Genomic DNA, 23,614 nt, shown 5'->3' with positions numbered 1-23,614 from the left:
TACCCTGAACTTCTTTAAGGGGGTGTTGAAGATCAGCAGCTGTAGCAGTACATGATTTATTCCTTGCAGAGGTAGATGGCAAGTAACCATGGCAACTGCTAATTTTTAGTTGACACAATTACAGATCCAGAAATTGGGCAAAAGAAAGGATGTTAGAGTCATTCTTCTGGAAGTGATAGCTATGTCCTGATATGAGATCCCTGATACAGTACAGACTGAAAAACACAAAGGCTCAAGGACAAATTTTGGTGAGTGAAACTACTTATAAAAGGAGGAAAAAGAAGCAAGCTTGAATGAAGTGAGGAGTAGAGGGATATAAAAAATTAGAAAGTATTGCAGTGTAACAGGAGTTAAGGAAAATTCAGTTATTGAGGTCTCAGCTTTGTGAATTGCAGATTATCAGGGATCTGTGAGAGATCATTTTTGGTAAAGAGGAGAATGAATATACAAGTTAGATCTCAGTTAACTGAAGAGAATGGAAGCAGTGTAGCAATAGAAGAAGTGACCATAGACTAGTTTGAGAAGTATTTTAGTATAAACACATTTTAAAAGATGACTATATAAGGTGAATCAAATGAGCTTTATTTATGGAATCAAAGAAAAATCTCTAGGTGACTGGGAAGAAATATCATTATCTGCCAAGAGGAAGGAGCTAGCAGAGAAGAAGTTTGAAAGTGACAAACGGGATAATTCATAAAGCAAAACTCTTAAAGTATAGAAGGGGATACAGTTTATAGCACAAAGGCTGAAGTTAGCCTTAAATGAGAATGGAATACCACAAATTCCTTAAAACTAGTTAAAATGGAAGAGAATGAAGGAAAGCTTAGTGAAGAGATGCTTTGGAGAAAGCTTTGGAGATGATGTTTGATGACTGTCTTACGAGCAGTGGTCATCTAGGGTGAGGTGGAAGGAGAGGCGATTGTAGTTGAAAGTGATGTTGGAAATGTACAAATAGCTGCCTTTTGGAATATTTTAGTAATAAACTACAAATAAGTAAAATAATTATTAGCCTGGCTAAGGTTAAAAACTCCCATTTGAATGCAGAGTTCCAAAGAATTGCAAGGAGAGATAAGACAGCCTTCCTCAGTGGTCCGTGCAAAGAAATACAGGAAAACAATAGAATGAGAAACACTAGAGATTTCTTCAAGAAAATTAGACACAACAAGGGAACATTTCATGTGAATATGGGCACGATAAAGGACAGAAGTGATATGGACCAAACAGAAGCAGAAGGTATTAAGAAGAGGTGGCAAGAACACAGTGTGGTGTGATCACTCACCTAGAGCCAGACATCCGAAGTCAAGTGGGCTTTAGGAAGCATCACTATGAATGAAGCTAGTGGAGGTGATGGAATTCCAGTTGAGCTCTTTCAAGTCATAAAAGATGATGCTGTTACTCAATATGCCAGCTAATTTGGAAAACTCAGCAGTGCCCATAGGACTGGAAGAGGTCAGTTTTCATTCCAATCCCAAAGAAAGGTAATGCCAAAAAATGCTTAAGGTACTGAACAATTGCACTCATCTCACAGGCTAGCAAAGAAGGCTCAAAATTCTCTAAGCCAGGTTTCAACAGTTTGTGAACCATGAAATTCCAGATGTTTAAGCTGGTTTTAGAAAAGGCAGAGGAACCAGAGATCAAATTGCCAACATCTGTTGGATCATTGAAAAAGCAAATGAGTTCTAGAAAATCATCTACTTCTGCTCTATTGACTATGCCAAAGCCTTTGACTGTGTGTATCACACCTGTGGAAAATACTTCAAGAGGTGAAAATACCAGAGCTCCTGACCTGCCTCCTGAGACTCTGTAGGCAGGTCAAGAAGCAACAGTCAGAACTGGACCTGGAACAACAGACTGGTTCAAAATTGGGAAAGGAGTACATCAAGGCTGTATATTGTCACCCTGCTTATTTAACTTATATGCAGAGTACATCATGCAAACTGCCAGGCAGGATGAAGCACAAGCTGGAATCAAGATTTCCAGGAAAAATATCAATAACATCAGATATGCAGATGACAATACCCTTATGCCAGAAAATGAAGAACTAAAGAGCCTCTTGAAAGTGAAAGAGGAGAGTGAAAAAGTTGGCTTAAAGTTCAACATGCAAAAAAATAAGATCATGGCATCTGGTCCTATCACTTCATGGCAAATAGATGGGGAAACAGTGGAAACAGTGACAGACTTTATTTTGGGGGTCTCCAAAGTCACTGCAGATGGTGAGTTCAGCCATGAAGTTAAAAGACACTTGCTCCTTGGAAGAAAAGTTATGACCAATCTAGACAGCATATTAAAAAGCAGAGACATTACTTTGCCAACAACGGTCCATCTAGTCAAAGCTATGGTTTTTCCAGTAATCATGTATGGGTGAAAAATTTGGACTATAAAGAAAACTGAGCCCTGAAGAATTTATGCTTTTGAACTGTGGTGTTGGAGAGTCACTTGGACTGCAAAGAGATCCATCCAGTCCATCCTAAAGGAAATCAGTCCTGAATATTCATTGGAAGGACTGATGCTGAAGCTGAAACTCCAATACCTTGGCCACCTAATGAGAAACCTGACTCATCTGAAAAGACCCTGATGCTGGCAAAGATTGAAAGCAGGAGGAGAAGGGGACAACAGAGGATGAGGTGGTTGGATGGCATCACCGACTCAATAGACATAAGTTTGAGTAAACTCCAGGAGTTGTTGATGGACAGGGAGGCCTGGTGTGCTGCAGTCCATGGGGACGCAAAGAGTCAGACACGACTAAGTGACTGAAGTGAACTGAAAGTTAAAAACAGGAAATTGTCAACCAGGAAACTGAGAATGATGCATCATTTTATTCTACAGCACCTGGGAATGGAGGAAATTAGGTGTTTACCTGGGACCAGGATCAGCACTAAAGGCTGAAAAGATACTAAATAATGTTACTTTGGAAGAAATCAGTTGGGAGTAGTGTTATTAGAACAATAATAAGTGGGAACTTTGAGGAGTTATCCAGGTTTGAGGTTGTGAATGTCAATTAAGACAGAGGATTAGGGTAAAGAACATTTTAGACTTTTAGGAGGGACACAGATGAAATGGTCAACTTTGAAAGAAAGCAATATGAAATCAAACATAGAATTCAGTAGGTGTGAACAAGTATGAAATGGTAAAGAATCATATGCTGGTCAGGAAGTGAAATTTCGAGATATCTTAAAAGAAAAACTATTTTAAGTAGCAAATTATATTTGAATATAAAATATTGAGGCAGGAATTAAACCTTTGTGTTCTAGTTTATTGACCATCTGGTGATGTCCATGTGTAGAGTCTTCTCTTTTGTTGTTGGAAGAGTGTGTTTGCTATGACCAGCGTGTTCTTTTGGCAAAACTCTGTTAACCTTTGCCTGCTTCATTTTGAATTCCAAGGCCAAATTAGCCTGTTACTCCAGTTATCTCTTGACTTTCTACTTTTGCATTCCAGTCCCCTATAATGATGAGAACATCTCTTTGGGGTGTTAGTTCTAGAAAGTCTTGTGGGGCTTCATAAAACCGTACAACTTCAGCTTCTTCAGCATTACTGGTTGGGGCAAAGACTTGGATTACTGTGATATTGAATGGTTTGCCTTGGAAACTAACAGAGATCATTCTGTTGTTTTTGAGATTGCATCCAAGTACTGAACTTTGGACTTTTTGTTGACTATGAGGGCTACTCCATTTCTCCTAAGGGATTCTTGCCCACAGTAGTAGATATAATGGTCATCTGTGTTAAATTCACCCATTCCAGTCCATTTTAGTTCACTGATACCTAAAATGCCGATGTTCACTCTTGCCGTCTCCTGTTTGACCGCTTCCAATTTACCTTGATTCATGAACCTAACAGTCCAGGTTCCTATGCAACATGGCTCTTTACACCATCAGACTTTATTTCTATCACCAGTCACATCCACAACTGGGTGTTGTTTTTGCTTTGGCTCCATCCCTTCATTCCTTCTGGAGTTATCTCTCCACTGTTCTCTAGTAGCATATTGGGCACCTACTAACCTGGGGAGTTCATCTTTCAGTGGCATATAATTTTGTCTTTTTATACTGTTCATGGGGTTTTGTTGTTGTTATTGTTCATGGGGTTTTTAAGGCAAGAATCCTGAAGTGGTTTGCAATTTCCTTCTTCAGTGTAATAAGTTTTGTTAGAACTCTCCACCATGACCCATCCGTCTTGGGTGGTACTACATGGAATGGCTCATAGATTATAAGAAGCCAAAGATGGAGAAGCTCTATACAGTCAGCAAACACAAGACCAGGAGCTGACTGTGGCTCAGATCATGAACTCCTTATTGCCAAATTCAGACTTAACTTGAAGAAAGAAAGGGAAAACCACTAGACCATTCAGGTGTGACCTAAATCAAATCCCTTATGATTATACTGAGGAAATGACAAATATATTCAAAAGATTAGATCTGATAGGCACAGTGCATAAAGAACTGCTGACAAAGGTTAGTGACATTGTACAGGAGGCAGGGATCAAGACCATTCCCAAGAAAAAGAAATGCAAAAAGGCAAAATGGTTGTCTGAGGAGCCCTTTCAAATAGCTGTGAAAAGAAGAGACGCTAAAGGCAAAGGAGAAAAGGAAAGCTATACCCATTTGAATGCAGAGTTCCAAAGAATAGCAAGGAGAGATAAGAAAGCCTTCCTCAGTGATCAGTGCAAAGAAATAGAGGAAAACAATAGAATGGGAAAGATAAGAGATCTCCTCAAGAAAATCTCTATACCAAGGGAACATTTTATGCAAAGATGGGCACAATAAAGAACAGAAATCGTGTGGACCTAACAGAAGCAGAAGATATTAAGAAGCGTTGGCAAGAACACACAGAAGAACTATACAAAAGAGATCTTCATGACCCAGATGACCATGACGGTGTGATCACTCACCTAGAGCCTGACATCCCAGAATGCAAAATCAAGTGAGCCTTAAGAAGCATCACTATGAGGAAAGCTAGTTGAGGTGATGGAATTCCAGTTGAAATATTTCAAATCCTAAAAGATGATGCTGTGAAAGTGCCGCGCTTAATATGTCAGCAAATTGGGAAAACTCAGCAGTGGCCACAGGACTGGAAAAGGTCAGTTTTCATTCCAATCCCAAAGAAAGACAATGTCAAAGAATGTTCAAACTACTGCACAATTGCACTCTCCTCACACACTTAGCAAAGCAAGGCTCAAAATTCCCCATACCAGGCTTCTATAGTATGTGAACTGTGAAATATTCCAGGTGTTCAAGCTGGATGTAGAAAAGGTAGAGGAACCAGAGATCAAGTTGCCAACATCATCAAAAAAGCAAGAGAGTTCCAGAAAAACATCTACTTCTGCTCTATTGTCTATGTCAAAGTCTTTGACTGAGTGGATCACATCAAACTGTGGAGAGTTCTTAAAGAAATGGAAATACCAGAGCATCTGACCTGCCTCCTCAGAAATCTATATGCAGGTCAGAAAGCAACAGTAAGAACTGGACATGGAACAACAGACTGGATCCAAATAGGAAAATGAGTACATCAAGGCTGTATATTGTCACCCTGCTTAATTAACTTATGTGCAGAGTATGTCATGCAAAATGCCAGGCTGGATGAAGCACAAGCTGGAATAAGATTTCCGGGAAAAATATCAATAACATCAGATATGCAAGATGATACCACCTTTATGGCAGAAAGCAAAGAACTAAAGAACCTCTTAATGAAAGTGAAAGAAGAGAGTGAAAAATCTGGCTTAGAACTCAACATTCAGAAAAATAAGATCATGGCATCTGGTCCCATCACTTCATGGCAAATAGAGGGGGAAACAATGGACATAGTGATAGACTTTCTTTTCTTGAGCTCCAAAATCACCGCAGATGGTGAATGCAGCCATGGAATTAAAAGACTCTTGCTCCTTGGAAGAAAAGCTATGACCAACCTAGATAGCATACTAAAAAGCAGAGACATTACTTTGCAAACAAAGGTCTGTCTAGTCAAGGCTGTGGTTTTTCCAGTAGTCATGTATGGATGTGAGAGTTGACTGTAAAAAAATCTGAGTGCTGAAGAATTTATTTTTTGAACTGTGGTGTTGGAGAAGACTCTTGAGAGTCCCTTGGATTGCCAGGAGATCCAACCAGTCCATCCTAAAGGAAATCAGTCCTGAATATTCATTGGAAGGACTGATGCTGAAGCTGAAACTCCAATACTTTGGCCACCTGATGTGAAGAAATGACTTATTGGAAAAGACCCTGATGCTGGGAAAGATTGAATGCAGGAGGAGAAGGGGACAACAGAGGATGAGGTGGTTGGATGGCATCTCTGACTCGATAGACATGAGTTTGAATAAGCTCCACAATTCAGTAATGGTCAGGGAAGCCTGGTGTGCTGTAGTCCATGGGGTCGCAAACAGTCAGATATGACTAAGTGACTGAACTGACTCTAGTTTATTAGGATCAGAGTCTAATACACAAAATCAATATTTTTATATCTTGATGAGTTTTACCTTCAGTTTCAGCTTGAATCCCACTTCCTTAGAGGTGAATTCTACACTGATACATTTGTAGGAAAGTTAAATAAGGAGATGGATTCTGAATTTAAGTATAAATCTTAACTGGAAGTATATTTTATGTAAAATTTATCACAGAGACTTTCTACCATCAAATGTTTCACTACCTTCTTTCCTTTTTAATTAATGGAAGGATAAACAAATTGTGTTAACTCATGTTGCTTATCTGAATATTTTTAAAAGTACAGTATTGCTCCTAAATCAATAATTAAGGTTTGAATATAGCAAATGAATATAAAAACGCTCTGTGATATAACATGAGATGTTCTGTTACATTATAGTTAATGAGAGTTATTCTCAGCAAGTCAGGGTATTTAATCTCATTAACAAGTACCATAAGTTGGCTAAATATGGAATGCCTTAATGAATGGTTTACATCTTTCATGGAGGGACTTGTGAGTCTGTTAATGTGTCCTGATTATTAGATATATATTAATCTAAAACAAATAAATGCAAAATGTTTGTCTAAGTGCTTTTTGCCCATTAGAGAAAAGGGACACTGTAGAGAGCTATTTGATGCTGCCGGATGCCATTAGTTATAAAAAATATAACTGTAAATATTTGACTTTTCCTCTGAAGGTTTCAGATTGCTATGGTGCAAATAGTTGCTTTGGAGACAATTTGACTCTCCAAGTAGACTGTTTCTTTCCACTTTACTGAAAAACAATTTTAAACATTTGTATAATATTTGTACAAATAGTAAAAATATTTGTACACCCCAAAGATTGATATCTTTATAAAAATAAAATATTGTAAAATATTTTTAAACAAAATATATTAATATAACAAAGAATGATTTTAATTAAAAAAATTTGGAAACATTACTCAGGAATCGCTTCTGCATGTTGTTCACAAGATTCGTATCACTGATTATCTGAAATAAGTTTTTTTTTTTCTAATTATGCTTTGCAAGTTTTAATTGTAACATAATTATTCCAGGGGACCTGTAAAAGTGATCACATCCACAGACAAGCATTGACTCTTCTGGTGTAATAGAAACATAAAATAGAGCTTCTATACTTGATGAATTTATACTCCAGCCAGTGACTGAGGAACACCTCCAGGTTTCTGCATCCTTTCCCACGCATATATAGAAATGCTTTTAAAAATAAAAAGACTTATTTAAACAGAATACAAGTAAGAACTTTGATATAGCATGAGTCATGTCCTCTTTCCTCTTGATATACATAAAAGGATATACGTATGTATATGTACATTGTATTACTTGATAATTATGTAAAATTAATGTATATATACATATACATTAAAAATGATACTGTGATGTTTATGAGATAGCACATAGAAAAATCAAGAATAAATGGTTTTAGAATTAAGGAGTAGAGCGCCAGTATTTCCATTGTTTCAATGATGGGAGAAATTAGATTTCATTAGTGAGGGGATTTGAGGGTGGGAAGGTTTACTTTGGTTCTACTGAATGCTTTTATATATTAATGAGGCCAAATTGAATATAAAGATAATAGGTTAGATAATTTGCTTTCAGTTCAAAACATGAGAATTGAAGCAGGGTTATTACAAGATTTTATTGTTTTGAACTTTGACAACTTAATCATTAGATATAGAACCCATATGACTTTCTTGGTGGCTCAGCTGGTAAAGAATCTGCCTGCAGTACAGGAGACCAGGGTTCAATCCCTGTTTCAGCAAGATTCCACTCCAGTATTATTGCCTAGAAAATCCTATGGACAGGGGAACTTGGTGGGCTACAGTCCATGGGGTCACAAGAGTCGGACATGACTTAGTGACTTGATTACCACATAGAACTTATATAGAGTCCAGAAGGGAAAACTTAGTCAAGGGTTTGAAATATCACTGAATAGGGAAAGCTACAGAGAATTTGATTCATCTGTGTAAATAAGATGTGATAGAGAAGTTCAGTGACATATTGTTGGAACCAAGTGAATCCAGATGTATGGGTAACACTGGAGATGAATTTATGCAATTGTGATTGTCTTAGGATATAAAAAGATGTAATAATACCACTAAAGTACTTTATATATCTTCTATAACGTTACCCTTTCCTCTTTATGTAGCCCATCACTTTAATCTAAAAATAATTCGTATATTGAAAATATCTCTTCTTTTGAAATTTTATTCAAACATAGGGATTCTCTGTGTATTGTGTTACTAGTCCTGTGCCATGGTTCTCAGTACAACAGGGACATAGAACATACTTGCCGGAATGTTTGGTGTTCCCTCTCATCTTTTATTTGTTTTCTCTATGTCCACTTATTACTTTCACTCTTGACAAAATCTCAGATACTCCGGAGCGTTAGGGAAGTTGCATTTGGTGGTTTCATAAGAGCTGACCCCTACATCTTTCTAACTTACCAGCCTCTCTTGGTAGTTACTTGTAAGTGCTGTGGGTGTGAGGCCTCAGGAATTGGGCATAAAGAGAGAAAACATTTCCTTTCCTTGGAAGAGCAAATAGTGGGAATCTTATAGTTGGTTTCTGAGATACTCTTGCCACTGGGAGCAAATCAGACATGGTAAAAGAACACATAGACACAAATAAGAATATTTTGTTGTGTGAAAGATTCACAATTCTGAAATGAAATGGAGTGCTTTTGTGTATAATGAAGAGCAGGAGGAACATATAACTATGATTAAATTGAAGTTCTTGTTTTATATTCTTTCATAGGTCTTTATTTTATTTCAAAATCATTTATTTTCTAGGGACTGTGACATGTTTAGAAAATGCATGATATATAAATTATATTCATTTTTTCAGTTCATTGAACATTTATTAAATTCATAGCTGTGGTTAAATAGTGTACTGAATTTTGAGGGAATAAAAAATAGAAGAGACATAATTCCTGACCTAAAATAAATATTTAAATATCCTAAAAGGATTTAAATGGAGTATTTTTCAATTATACAGACAGTATTCAGAAACCTGAATAATATTAGTATCTTTAAAGTACTTTATCATTACTCTCTAAATAACTTGACTAATTGGTTTTAACAATATAAGTAATTAAATAACATATTACTGCTGATACCAAACAAAATATTTCCAAACAAAATGACATAAATCTTTGTAAGATGTAATTAAATGATTTCTTCCATATTAAAAAGTTGATATTCAGAAAATAACTAGAATATAATAAAATAATAAATGTCCATGAGTTTTTTTAATAATAAAATATTACTGACATAGAGAAATTGAGTCATCTAATAAATATTTGTCTCTCTGCTTAATAAAAGACATGCAATAAAATCCTAAGCAAAAAAGTAAATATTTACAGAGTACACATAAAATCAATTTCGAAACACATTTTCGTAATAAATCTCCCATATGGTAATACCCTTGAAATTAAAGTTTGAAAAAAGTAAATACATCACAGTTGGAAAAATAGCAGGGTTTTAAAGGCAAAAGGAAAAAAGGATATTACCTAACAACAGCAACTTTACAGTTCTTGCATCTCGCTCAGCATCTTCCTGAAGCTTTTTCTCCAGTTCTTTTGATCTTTTGGCTGACTCCTTGCTCTCTGAACTAATTCCAATTCCCATCTTGTAGTGGTAGATGCTTGTCAGTTTATTTGCTCAAACTTTTTGGAATGGAGAGCGCAGCTAGTGCTCTGGTTTTGACATAGGACGTAAGAGCAATGCTCTGCTGAAGTACCCAACAGCCCATTCCCTCATTTTCTAAGACTCTGCTTTGACTAAGGAGATGCTGTCACCTGACAAAGGGTAAAACCACACAGTTCTATGGCAGCGAAAGAGAAAATTCATTATACTTTCAAATTAAATGGTTACTTCTGGCCCTCCTTCAAACCTGCTCATCTTTCTTAAAGAATGGTATACAATAATGTAGAAAGTTATGAAAATCTGTACACTAAAGATCTGAAATGGACAATTCAAATAGTGTTTATCACTAATAGGCAATCTTTATTGCAAGATTTAAAGTTATAATTACTAACGAACAAACGTGTGTCTTATCTTTAGGTATACGAGTCTTCAGATTCTTCATAATCATTATGATATCACTATCAGAATATTCATATGAATCACCCAGATTTATAGTTTTGCTATGCTTGGATTATAACTCAAAATGATTGAGACACTCAGTATCTGTCAGCTAACTAGAAAACCTTTTCATTAAAAAAAAACACATAGTTCTTAGATCTATACACATTGCTGTGTTGCCAAACATAGAATTTAACACACAGTGCTCTTAAATTATTTATTTTTGTCTCATAGGACCAATTTCTATAAATTGAGCTTCTACTGCTTGTGAGAAAGTCAATCCATCACCATTAATTGAGGGTCTGCTTGGTATAGACACTGGAATGTGTTTGATTCAGGCAGTGCATTAACTGGGGCCATTAAGGAACAGCTGTTGTGCTGGAAGGACTTTTATTGATTTGGTACTGAGGGAATAAAAAGCAATATTCTTTGTAACAGTAGGTCATTTGGTTTTTCCTGAAAGGTAAGAACAGTAAATATACCTAAATATGTTCCATGCCTTTCAACTACCCCAACAGACATCATGTCCTTCTTGACAATCTGCAAGTCTGGAGACAGATTCTGTTATACAATTTTTTTGCTTGTTTGTTTATATGAAGCATAAAGCACTTAGATAGTCAAGTGATGTTTTCCTTTTAAGCAGAGTTGGCTACCTGTGGCAGCAGGCAAATCTCTCAGTGCACATTTTGGGATTTGTGGACGTGTCTAACAGGGAAATATTAGAATACAGTCAGTCGATCAGCATGTTAGTGCTGTTCTTGTGGTATCGTGGACAAACTCTGAACAGGTGTATTTTTGCATATTCATAGAACAAGGAAATAGGCTGCCAAATTCAATACATAGTCCTGCTTTGTTTACTTTTTCACATAAAATATTAGACTGTCAATACATAAGCATAGTCAAAACTTTCTGGATTTCATCTGCCCAAGCCATGTTATGATAGTATAAAGATGTGGAAAGGTAGGTATGCAAAGCATGTGATGTTGCTTTTAAAATGCAAAAGCCTTGCCCCAAAGGAACAAGATTTGCACCGGCTGGTTTATTTATACTTGCTCATGGACACCAAGTCCATCCACACTAACAGCAATGCAAAAGAACACAAACATTAAAATCTTTTCCTTTTTGTTTTTACATCAAAATTGAATATAAAGTACCTTGAATATAGAAGACTCTTATGTATTCCATAGCAATTATGAATAGATAAGGTACTTTCTATAACTGCATTCAAGTAGATATACTCCCTATTTTTTTACTGGGGACATACTGTGGCTTTGAAAGGGTATGCAATTTACTAAGACTTCTACGTGGGCTTCTGATGAAAACCGACCAACTCTTCCAGGAGTATAATTGTATATTTTCTGTACTGTATACAATTATAAAATTCTACTTTGCTGTGTGACTCAGAATGTTTTATCTTCAACTTTATGAGATTGTTATGTGATTTTTTTTTCATTAGCTGCTAAAATAATCTTGACATTAAATTCAAGGTGTATCTATATTTAGGGGAGGGAAGCTGGGGAGAGCCAGAGAGAAGAGAAAGGCTTCTCATTCCTCTCCCTTGGGTGCCTGCAACTCAGCTTCACTAATGAGCTGTGGTTGTTAATATAGCTATTAATCCATGTTGCTTCACTTATCACTCACTATGCTTTTCTGGACCTAAGAAAATTATGGAAATAGTAAATTCTCTTAGACTGAATACAGTATTTTATTAGCTTAGGTATCCTCCATTGTATTTGACATAGTGCTAACTATTGGAAATATTCAAAAATTATTTTTTGTTAGTACATTGATACAGACCTGGGACCTTTTGTGTGTGTGCTCTGTTGAGGTGATAACACAGTTGAATATTTCCAAGGTTCAGTGTCATGATGGGTCTGCCTCAACACCCTTGAAATTTTAAAGTGACTCAAAAAATCAACAAAAAGACCAATTTTAGTCTGTGTATGTGTACTGTGTCACGTCAGCCATATCCGATTCTGTGCAACCCTATAGACCGCAGCCTATCAGGCTCCTCTGTCTGTGGGATTCTCCAGGCAAGAATACTGGGGTGGGTCGCCATGCCCTCCTCCAGGGGATCATCCCAACCCCAGGATCGAACCCACGTCTCTTACGTCTACCTGCATTGGCAGGGGGGTTCTTTACTGCTAGTGCCACCTGTGAAGCCCAATTTTAGTCTGAAATAGTGTTCATATCTATGATTACAACTGTTAGCCCAATAAGTACATCTTTTTTTTTTTTAAGTCAGCCTTAAAAATAACACCAGCATACTCCCTTTCTATTATTAAACCTTGCTCTGTAGTGAGGGAAAATTGATAAAAATGACAACAGGAAAAGGTAACTAAATTAGATGTTTTTGTTTAAGGAACTATGTGGCCATACATTTTGTTCCTTCTTTAAAATAAAAAACATAAAGCTGTCCAGTTCAGTTCAGTTCAGTCGCTCAGTCGTGTCTGACTCTTTGCAACCCCATGAACCACAGCATGCCAGCATCAGGGTCTTTTCAAATGAGTCAGCTCTTCGCATCAGGGGGCCAAAGTATCCTATCATAATAGAGTTTTATATAGTGACCAACTAAAAAAGGTAGATTGCTGTACATATACATACACGCACACACAGATATACATACATTGTGTGCACAACCCACACACACAGAGAAAGAAAGAGACATTGTATTGGAGAATCATGGTCTTTTCAAATAATCATTGCAAAATAACTTCTAAGAACATTGTTGCCTTTTTTAAAAAGTCACAGTATCAACCTGATCAGGGATATCTTCTATGGGAACAGGCTGTGCAATAAAGAAAACTGAGGAGGTAAAATACAGAGAATGAGTCCTCAGCTTTAAAAGTCACTGACAAACCACAAGCTTGAGTGATGTGGTGATTTTTCTTCTTGCTGTTTTTGGTCAGGTTCTCTGTTGAATCTTCAGACTGGCATATTAGTCTTTAAACCATTTGAATAATTTCTGTTTTACATTTATGTTTTAACATCTAGCTTGAGATATCCTGATATTGTTTCCCATTTGCTTTTAATGAGAGTCCAACCTACATTTCTGGAGAGGTCTCTTTTGCCAGTATTACTGAGTCTTATATAGTCGGGTCTTGACAGGTGGTGCTAGAGGTAAAGAACTTTCCTGCCAATGCAGGGGACATAAAAGATGGGTGTTCAGTCCCTGGGTTGGGACGATCCCCTGGAAGGGGAAATGGCAATCCACTCCAGCATTTTTGCCTGGAGAATCCCATGGACAGAGGAGCCTGGTGGACTACAGTGCATGGGGTCATAAAGAGTCGGATACGACTGAAGCAGCTTAGCTTGCAGCACACTGGATACCGCTGACACTGTAACCTGTGGCTGACTTCCATAAGTGGCTTCAGTGGCTCAGCCCCTTCTGGAAATTGTCAAAACAGGCTGCCATCTGTATTATTCTTTAATTTGTTTCCATATCTTATAGGAGGTGTTGACTTTAGGCTTTGGATCCCTAAGTGTTTTGAGTCTTAGCTCCCTTAGCAATGACCTTTATCTTTGTATATTCCCATGAAATTTGAGACAAACTATCCCTTCTTTACTAATGGTACTCAAATATGTACTTCTGGGAGCCCTGTGCATGGTATTGCCTTTTGAGAGTTCATGTCTTTGGGGACTCCGTGAGAGCAGTCTTTCAATCTTGAGGGAGTAGGGCAAAAGTTGCTGTTTCAAGTTAACACATTCAGATGGTGCAATGAGTTTACAGTACCAGCATTAAGCAGCTCTTATGTCTTTAGAGGTAATGCAAATATGTATTTTTATTCATTGAAGTTAATTTCTATCTTTATTTTTCTAATTTCTATCTTATTTTCCTATGGATTAGGATATAATTATGTGATGATTATTAGAAACAAAAATATTACAAGCCTAAATGACAAAGGAGATAATTATTTCCTAAGGGGCCTCTTCCTGTCCCAAAGTCTGTCTTTAAAAAAACAAATGTATCTCAGGATTATTAAAGTACAGATTTCGTTCAAATTTCACAAAATTTTTTGCTAGTATCGCAACTTAGCTTTCACTCAGGCTTTTTCCCCTCACTAGGAATATCTTGCTCTTCCATACCTAACTTTTCCTCAGAATTCTCATCCTTTAAGAGTGAACCTCTTCTGTACACTCTCTGTTATGATTCACATCTGCTACCTCCTGTTAGATGCTTCATTACTTTTGAAATTCCTAAGAGGAGTCTGCAGCCAATCAGTTTGTACATCCTCTTTAACTAGGTGAGGATATTTTGCAGTGACCATGCCCTGATATTTTGCAGTGACCATGCCCTGATAGTTTGCAGTGACAATGCCCTGATATTTTGCAGTGACCATGCCCTCCGGTTCTTCTCTTCTGTTTGCAGGCTTTCAACAGAGTACATAGAAAAAAAAACCTTGTTTATTGAAAACACTAGAGAATAGTGAGTGACCAGTAGATACACAGTGTTTGAAGGGTCCTGTTCCATCTTGGACTTGCATGATTCTCCTTTTCCCAAATGACTGCAAATGTGAAATATTACCTCTAGGATTGCAGCAATTCATTTATTCAGCAATTGATATATTTAACAATTGTTATGTGTGTACCAGGCATGAGCGATTCAGCAGTAAATCAAATTAGATGCCTTTCTCACAGAGCTTAAATTCTAGTGTCTGAGGCTGCAGAGGGATTCACACAGACAATAAACACACTAAATATTTTGAGTATACAGAATTATAGATGGTGACAAGTGTTAAAAAAAAAAAAAAGGACTTTGCTGGTGGTATAGTGGGTAGGGATCCACCTAGCGATACAGAGGACATGCATTCTAGCCCGGTTGCACATGCTGCAAAGCATCTGAGACTGTATGCCACAACTTGTGAGCCTGTGCTTGACAACCCACAAGGAGCCACAACTGCTGAGCCTGTGCTCCCAGAGCCCATGCTCGACAATAAGAAAAGCTCCCTCAATGAGACTCCTGCACACCACAACTAAAAAGTAGCCCCTGTTCTCCACAACTAGAGAACAGCCCAAGCAACTAGAATCTGTTTAGTGACTCTTCATTCTACATGCTTGTCATGATGCTGCAGACTTCTCCATGAGGACCTCTCAGTAATTGGAATCAGGCTCTGAGAAACAGCTCAGCTCTAGAAATAGGATAAGGAATCATGACATTATCCTTCTAATGATTATCCTTGGTTCTTTGGGTTGTTTAAATTCAGCAATACTCAGAAGGCCTGTTCATTTACTTTGGTTTTAAGGATGCGCTGATCTACTAACTATTTCCATAGGTCTACACATGTCTGGCTCCCCCAGCTGCTACTCTGACCTTTACTCTCTTTATAATATTACAGCTGTGTTGACTTTCGTAATTAAATGCTCGCACCTGGTCTCTTTTATTTTGGGGTCTTATAATATCCATTGATTTGAGGAAGCCCAGGTCTATAATTGTATTTTCTGTCATCAGCCCCTGCCTGTAAAGAACTGTCTCAATAATGCTGAAATCGTTCCCTCCACTAGTGCATTCCTTACTATTTCAATACATGGAAATCTATTTGATCATTTCCTAAAGCCTGATTAGTTTTCCTTTATAGGTTGCCAAATTCTCTGAGCCTTTTGTTGCCTTCCTCTACCATTTGCCGTGGGACAGAACTTTATCCAGGCTTCCAAGAGCCATCCTATGAAACATATTGATACTGTCTCCTAGGGTATTGGCATCCTATATCATAGGAGAGGGCTTCTGTATGATACCTCTCCTTTATCCACTTTTATGTTCCACTTTCCTTTGATCTAGCACCCTTAAAATCTAAATATATGTGTGTGTGTACACGCACACACTTATAGCTCCTGCAAGTACATGTTGGTTAGCTTCTGGAGCTCTTTTGTTATGTGGGCTCTTTCTTCTGCTCACAGGTCCAGAACATCCTTGGTCAGGTTATGTCATAAGTAGCTTATAGTTACTGTTTCCTGAAGCAGTAGGTATAGATTCACATTAGACTGAAACCTATCTTACAAGACAAAGGATTCTGCATTGTCTTCTTGCAAGAGAGGGTGCTACTTTTTAAAAAGAAAGAATGTAACACTTTTGCCAGCCCAGAGGATCCAAGTAGAGTCTAAGCATTCAAGATTTTTTGATGCATCAACCTTGGCATTACTATTTTAATTCTCTAGGTCCCATTTCTTTCCATGAAGACCTTGACTTTGGTGTAACAGTCTTGCCATGGTTGAATATTCAATCTTCTGTTGAACTCTTCTACCTTATAATTAAGTCCTCTTCCTGATCATCACTTTTCCCACCTTCATCTATATAGGCTATCCTCTGACTTTTGTGCTTTGCATTAAATTTGTGATTAATCACCCTTGGCCTTCCATTGTCTTTTCTTCAGTGAATTGATAGCTCCCAGCAACAGCCATATTGCTGTAGTCCTTATAATTTTTTCTTGCTTTAACTCTTCTGAACACTAAGATTTTTCTTACATGTATATTATTTTTCACTGATATCCAATTTCAGATTACTACCAGTGAAAAATTTAAAAACTTACCTGCTTTTGCAAGCCGAATGCAATGGGTCATAAAACTAACAGCAATAATCGGGCCCTAATTGCTTAGCTGGCTGAAGGTTGAAGGTTGGGGATCGGTAATCTAGTTCCAATACCCCATTTAGAGTCTGCTTCTTGGGACCACTCTTGATATCAATTCTCTCAGATTAAGTTTCCCTGGAAACAGAATCTGAGGCAGACCTGCTTAAAAAGGAGTGAGGAACACCTTTGGCAGATAAATCTAGATGGAAGGAGGGAGGCAGAACTTGGCCATAGGAAAGGGTGAACCACAATGCTGTTGTAATAGGGGTCACAGATGATCCTTTGGAGGTCTATAACTGGACTGATTCTTCAAAGTTGTTCTTGAGAAGGGAGATTAGCCTTTATATTCCCAAGTTGCCCAGTCATTGCATGAGGGCTGCCTTCAGGTAGGATTTACAAACTTGCACAAGGCAGGTCCTTTTGGTCAAGGACCCTGCCCTGCAGAGGCACTCATCTGCCAACACTGCCAGGAGCTGAAAGAATGAGTGAATCAGGCATGAAAGGAGCTCTTAACGGTACAGCAGAATGTTCACTTCAGTAACATTTGAGCAAAGACATCAAAGAAATGAGGAAAGAAAAACACAGACATCTAGAGAAGGATAAATCTGAGCAAAGGGAATAGTAATTGTGAAGGCTTTGAGGCAGGCACTTGCCTAGTGTGACTGAAGAATCACAGGGAACCAGGGTGGCTGGAGTAGAGTAAGTACAGGGAAAGGAGTGGAGGGGCTCAGATGGGTGAGCATGGGGGTGCTCCTTCAGATGAATGAGGGACTCCTAAATCAGCTCGGGACTCAGCCCTGGGAGAGACGGGACAACAATACAGGGATTTCAGCAGTGGAATAAATAGGTGGAACCAACATGTTAACATGAGAATTCTGGATAACATTTTCAAGAAATTAGGAAAATTTTGCAATAATCCAGGTGAAAGGCAACATGATTTAGGCTGGATTGTTGCCATGGTAACACGTGGACAGATTTTTGGCTACATCTTACAGTTAGAACTGGCAGGGATTGAGATGCAGTACTTAAGAGAAAGAAATTTAGTAGTTGTAGAAATGGAGTTTCTACATGTTGAGATGAGAAATACTGTGGAATAAGGAGACTTAGGGGAGAAAGATCAGGAGCTCAATTGAATATCATATACTTGAAAAATTATTAGTCAAATCAAGTGTTCAAGCAGGCTACCAATATGAGTTTCAATGTCAGAATTCTGGCTAGAATGTTGTTTCTTTCTTTTATTTAAACTGAGGTATAGTTAATATATAATGTATTAGTTTCAAGTATATAGCATGTGATTCAGTTATACATACACAGATACGCTTGTTCAGATTCTTTCCTATTATAGGTGATTACAAGATGCTGAGTTTAGTTTCCTGTGCTATACAATAGGTCCCTGCTGTTTTCTTATTTTATATATAGCAGTGTGCTTATGTTAGTCCCAAACTCCTAATTTATCTCCCTCCCTGCTCCTCTACTGCTATCCCCTTTGTTAACCAGAAGTTTTGTTTTCTATCTGTGAATGTTTTTCTGTTTTGTAAATGAGTTCATTTGTATCTTTTTTTTTTTTTCCCAGATTCCACATATCACACGAGGGCTAGAATATAATTTGAGAGTCATCAGCAGATAATGACATTTAAAGTTATAAAAGTAGATGAAATAATGAGGGGAATATGGAAAGAGAGAAAAGAGGTTCAGGGACTGTCTAAGCTCATTTAAAGAAATCTGAGAAGTTGCTGCTAACATGGAAGGAGGAGAATCTGGAGAATACACTGTCTTCCTAGAAGCCAAGAAAAGAAAGGGTCTTAAGAGAATGGAATGATTCACTCTGTCACATGCTACTGACTGGTGAAGTTAAAAACATGTACTGAGAATTAATCACTGAATCCAGTCAGACCTACATCTAACATTTCCATGGCCAGAGTATCATTCCAAGCATACATGCTACACATCTAAATATTTATGTTATAAATCAAGCTTACAAACTTAAAAGAAAAATTCTTCCCTCTTATGTAAAAAAAAAAGTAACTTCATAGTGATACAAAAAGACATGTCCAAATTTAGCATAATTTGCTTTCTTTTCAATATAGAAATAAGGAAGTGTAAGAATCCTAGCCCCCTTCTCTTCCCACTATCCACTCAGTGCTTTGCTGTGTGAGAACTCTTGCACAGGCAAGCTCTGTTAACACCTGACAAACAGCTGACTTTTGGCAATCTCTCTGACCTAGGGATAAGTAAATTCAGTGGTGTGATCTACTCTTGAGTCATCAGACTAACAGAAGAGGCCCGTGCAGATCTTGAAGTGGGTTTAAGTGATACTAAAAGGAAGTTGCACAATTCTGGTTCCCTGGAGTATGGGCTGGATGAAGAGCATAGACGCCAAGTGGATATTTCCCCTGGGCCTCTCAACTCCTTGCTCCACTGGGGAGAAGCTCAGTGTATGAAGGGGCAGGGCAAGAATTTCTAAGTCATGGGGTCCAGGGAAGAGTCCCCTGTTTGCTGAATCTGAAGGTGGTACAGGTTTAGAAATATTGATCTTGATAATATTGATTTCAAGGCAGTGTTAAGAGTGGCGGAGATGGGGGGAATGTGGGGTTGGGAAGAGAAATTAGAAACTGTACTAGACATTACTTTCCTTTTTCCCGCCCCCCTAAAAACAACTTTTATTTGGTATGAAGGTGAAAGTGAAGTCACTTAGTCATGTCTGACTCTTTATGACCCCATGGACTGTAACCCATCAGGCTCCTCCAACCATGGGATTTTCCAGGCAAGAATACTGGAGTGGGTTGCCATTTCCTTCTCCATTTATTTGGTATAATATACAATTAATAGCTTGTATTGGTTTAGTTCAACTATAAATACAAGACTTTTTGAAATAATATGCTACTGACTTTTTGAAAATCTTTTCACCAGAAGCTCAGTTTCTGCTCTGATGTCCTCCTGCTGCTCAAAAATATATACTAAACTATATTGTTTAATATAAGAGTGAAAGCATTGCCTTCAACATTTTGTTTAGTATATATAAGCAGTGTTTTTAGGAAATCCTTTAATGCCGCCATATAATCTGTCTGTTGCTTTTTTATAAAGGAGAGGAGAGGACTAGCATCATAATTGGCAGGGGAAGTTGATCAAGAGGATGCTTTTGTAGGTACTGATGAGAAAGATACAGTGGAGAACAGTGGTAAAATTTGATAGTGCATAATAGAGAAGGGACAGTACTGTTGAAATGATATCCTTGAGTAGGTAGAGAGAAATGGGATGTAGTGCATAAGTGGATGATTGCTTTCTGTTAAACAGACAGTTCATTTACAGGAACAAGAGAGAAGGAAAAGCAAGTAAATACAGAAGCAGATCGAGGTTAGGTGTGATGGTGATAGAGTTTAAATGTGTCTTCTGGTTGCTTCTATTTCTCAGAGAAATAGCAATCAAGAGTGGAACATGTGTTGGAGATACAAGAAAAAAAGAAAAAGAATAAAATAGTGACCTACTTAACAGCTCTTATCTAAATAACCCCTTATATCAGTCATGCAATGCCACCCTCCACCTCTATTAAAGATGTCTCAATAGCCATTCATGTACTCCAGATCACCAGAAAGCTTTTAGGAGTTGTCCTTAAATTCTTTGCAAATTTGGAGATCGCTAACCACTCATTCCTCTGAAGCCTCTCTCACTGTGGCTTTCACACTGACTATTATCCTTTTCTGACTTCACACCTTGTCTTCACTAAATTCTTTCTCTGTTACTCTTTTTTTAAGCCAGATTGTTTCATGTTTCTGTCTTTTAAATTCCCTGCTCCTGCTCTAGGCAATCTTGTTTTCTTTCTAGGGTTCAGTGATAAGGAGATGAACCCTGCAAACCCAAACATTTACATCCACCTGAACCACCCCATCCTCTTCAATTTGTGGCGAGTCTTGTTGTTCAGTCACTAAGTTGCGTCAAACTCTTTGCAACCCCATGGACTGTAGCCCCACCAGGCTCCTCTGTAGTGGGGTTTCCCAGGCAAGAATACTGGAGTGGGTTGCCATTTCCTTCTCCAGGGGATTACCCAGGGATCGAACCCGCATCTCCTACACTGGCAGGTGGATTCTTTACCACTGAGCCTGTGGCAAGCCCCACAGCACTTCAAAGTGAAAGTGTTTGAAACTGAACTCAAGATAGCTCCTCATGAACCCTCGACTATATTTGAGCAACAGCATAATTGTATTTATCCCTCACTTGAAATCTGAGCCTTTTCTGACTCTTCCTTTCTCCCTGTATTTATACATTTGATAGCATGCAAAAGTGTTTTCAAACCATTTCCTCCCTTTCAGCTTCCTTTGCCAGCTCCCTTATCTAAGCACATAGTTCCCTCTCTCTTCCTGATTATTAGGGCAATCTCTTAAGGAATCTTACTTCCTTTTTTCTTTAATTGCATTTTTATTCAATATGGCATCATGGAGCTGAAGATTTATCTTCCCAAGGAGCAAATGGCAACATCTCTTGTAAGATCCATTGTTTAAGACAAACTTTTAAGCCTATATTAGTTGATCTCAATTTCTAAATTTTACATTTCTCCTAAATTTTACATTTCTTTCCTATATTTATTCTAAATCCTAATCAAAATGATTTACTATTTCCCACATATTTTGTGAGACTTCATGTCTTTCATTTCTAACCTTGGGCTCTTCTTGCCACAGTGTCCTTTTCAACTTAGAAAACTTGTTAATGCCCAATTCAAATGTCACTATATTGAGTACTTTCAACTCCATCCTAACTTGAAAGTAATATTCTCTGAAAAATAGAAAATTTTACTCTGGCCACATTTAAAATACTAATTGAACTTATTATAATTAATTTAAATTATATATCCAGCTTACTATAGCTATTAACTGACACTCTATAGACTTTGGAAACAAAGCTGGAAGAATACTATATGTTTTTGGTATTTTAGTCAGAACTCTTCTGTAGTGAATGGAAATGCTCCGGATCTGCACAGCCCTATTCAGCATCTCCTAGCTGCATATGGCCAGTGAGCACTTGAAATGTGGCTAGTATTAATACAACTGAAGAACTACACTTTAAATTTTAATCCCTTTTATCTAAATTACCACAAGTGGCTTTTTGATATTACACATTTGGTCTACTTATGAACACTAAGATTTCCTGGGTCACCTCCTTCCAAATCCATTCATCTCAGCCCACACAAACCTTTGCATAAATGCTGCTTCAAGATTCAGTCCTCACTGAACCATTGTAGAACTTCACTGTGTGTATCAACTTTGGCCCCCTTTCTATGACTCATGCAACATGAATCTTAATCTGGCTATTTCCTCCTTCCCCTGTACCACCCAAAGCACGTGAAAGCTGAAAACAGTCACAGAGTCATTACTTTCCCAACATTAACCCCTGTTCCTTTATTGTCACTCTTGTTTGTTGTAGTTTCTGGTTTCTACATACATATGGGTTAGAGGGACATGACTGACTGCTTGAGGGGAACAGGAAGAGAAATGAATCCGTTTCGATAACTGTGCATTCTTCTCACCTTTCATTGTGCTAGCTAAAGAATCATTTCACATCTTCCCTGAATTATCCTTTCCCTGCCAAGTTGTTAAATGATTTCTCTGCCTATTTAACCCTACTTAAATTTCTAGCAAAGTTCTGAACTGGAAAATGATACTCTTGAAGAATGTAAAATATAGTTAGAGAAATACTACAAGTATACAAAAAAAGCACTATGGTACACAAGGTTTATGGTTAATGTCAAAAGAATTGCACGCGCGTGCACACACACACAGCCACACACAGGATTTAAGGAGCTCAGCGGAGAGAGCTATGGCTTTTACCTGCTTTTATATATAAGAAATGTGATATGAAAAAGTTATGATTTTAGTTGTCCATTCAATTATAGATAGGATTTTAAATAAAATGCATTCAGAACACACTATAGAGAAATGAAAGAACATGTAATTTGTAGGCAGTCATGCCATTCTCTTCGTAGTTGTGTCATCTTGTACAAACTTCTTAATATTTGACTGAGAGATTTACAACTTTCTTTTTTCAGTTTTAATATTTTTTAATTGAAGTATAGTTGATTTACAATGTTGTATTTCTTCTGTAAAAAATTCAGTTATACATATATATACATTCTTTAATATTCTTCCTATTATGGTCTATCATAGGATATTGAATAGAGTTCCCTGTGCTATACAGTAGGGCCTTGTTAATTCATTTCCTATGTAAAAGCTTAGATCTGCTAACCCCAACCGCCCACTCATATCCCTCTTCCAACTCCCTCCCCCTTGGAAACCACCAGTCTGTTCCCTGTGTTCGTGAGACTGTTTCATAGGCAGGTTCATTTGTGTCATATTTTAGATTCCACATGCTATTTGTCTTTCTTTCTGACAAAACTTAGTATGATAACATCTAGTTCCATTCACATTGCTGTAAATGGCATTATTTCATTCTTTTTTTTATGATGGCGTAGTGTTTGATTGGTACCCCTGGTAGCTCAGCTGGTAAAGAATCCACCTGCAATGTAGGATACCCTGGTTCAATTCCTGGGT

At 37.6% G+C, this 23,614-nt stretch overlaps 1 protein-coding gene across 1 annotated transcript in view; it reads right to left on the bottom strand.

The window, feature by feature from the left end:
- Window positions 1-10,056, bottom strand: part of GNAT3 (G protein subunit alpha transducin 3) — a 53,103-nt gene extending 43,047 nt beyond the window's left edge. The window contains exon 1 of the mRNA XM_068972641.1: window positions 9,939-10,056. Coding sequence (XP_068828742.1) covers window positions 9,939-10,056 — 118 coding nt within the window. The remainder of the gene's footprint in view (window positions 1-9,938) is intronic.
- Between the last annotated feature and the right edge of the window lie 13,558 nt (window positions 10,057-23,614).

This window comes from Capricornis sumatraensis, chromosome 5, assembly GCF_032405125.1.
Source record: "Capricornis sumatraensis isolate serow.1 chromosome 5, serow.2, whole genome shotgun sequence".
Classification (NCBI taxonomy): domain Eukaryota; kingdom Metazoa; phylum Chordata; class Mammalia; order Artiodactyla; family Bovidae; genus Capricornis; species Capricornis sumatraensis.
The sequence above is the reverse complement of the archived record's forward strand: the minus strand, read 5'-3'. Positions and strand labels throughout refer to the sequence as shown.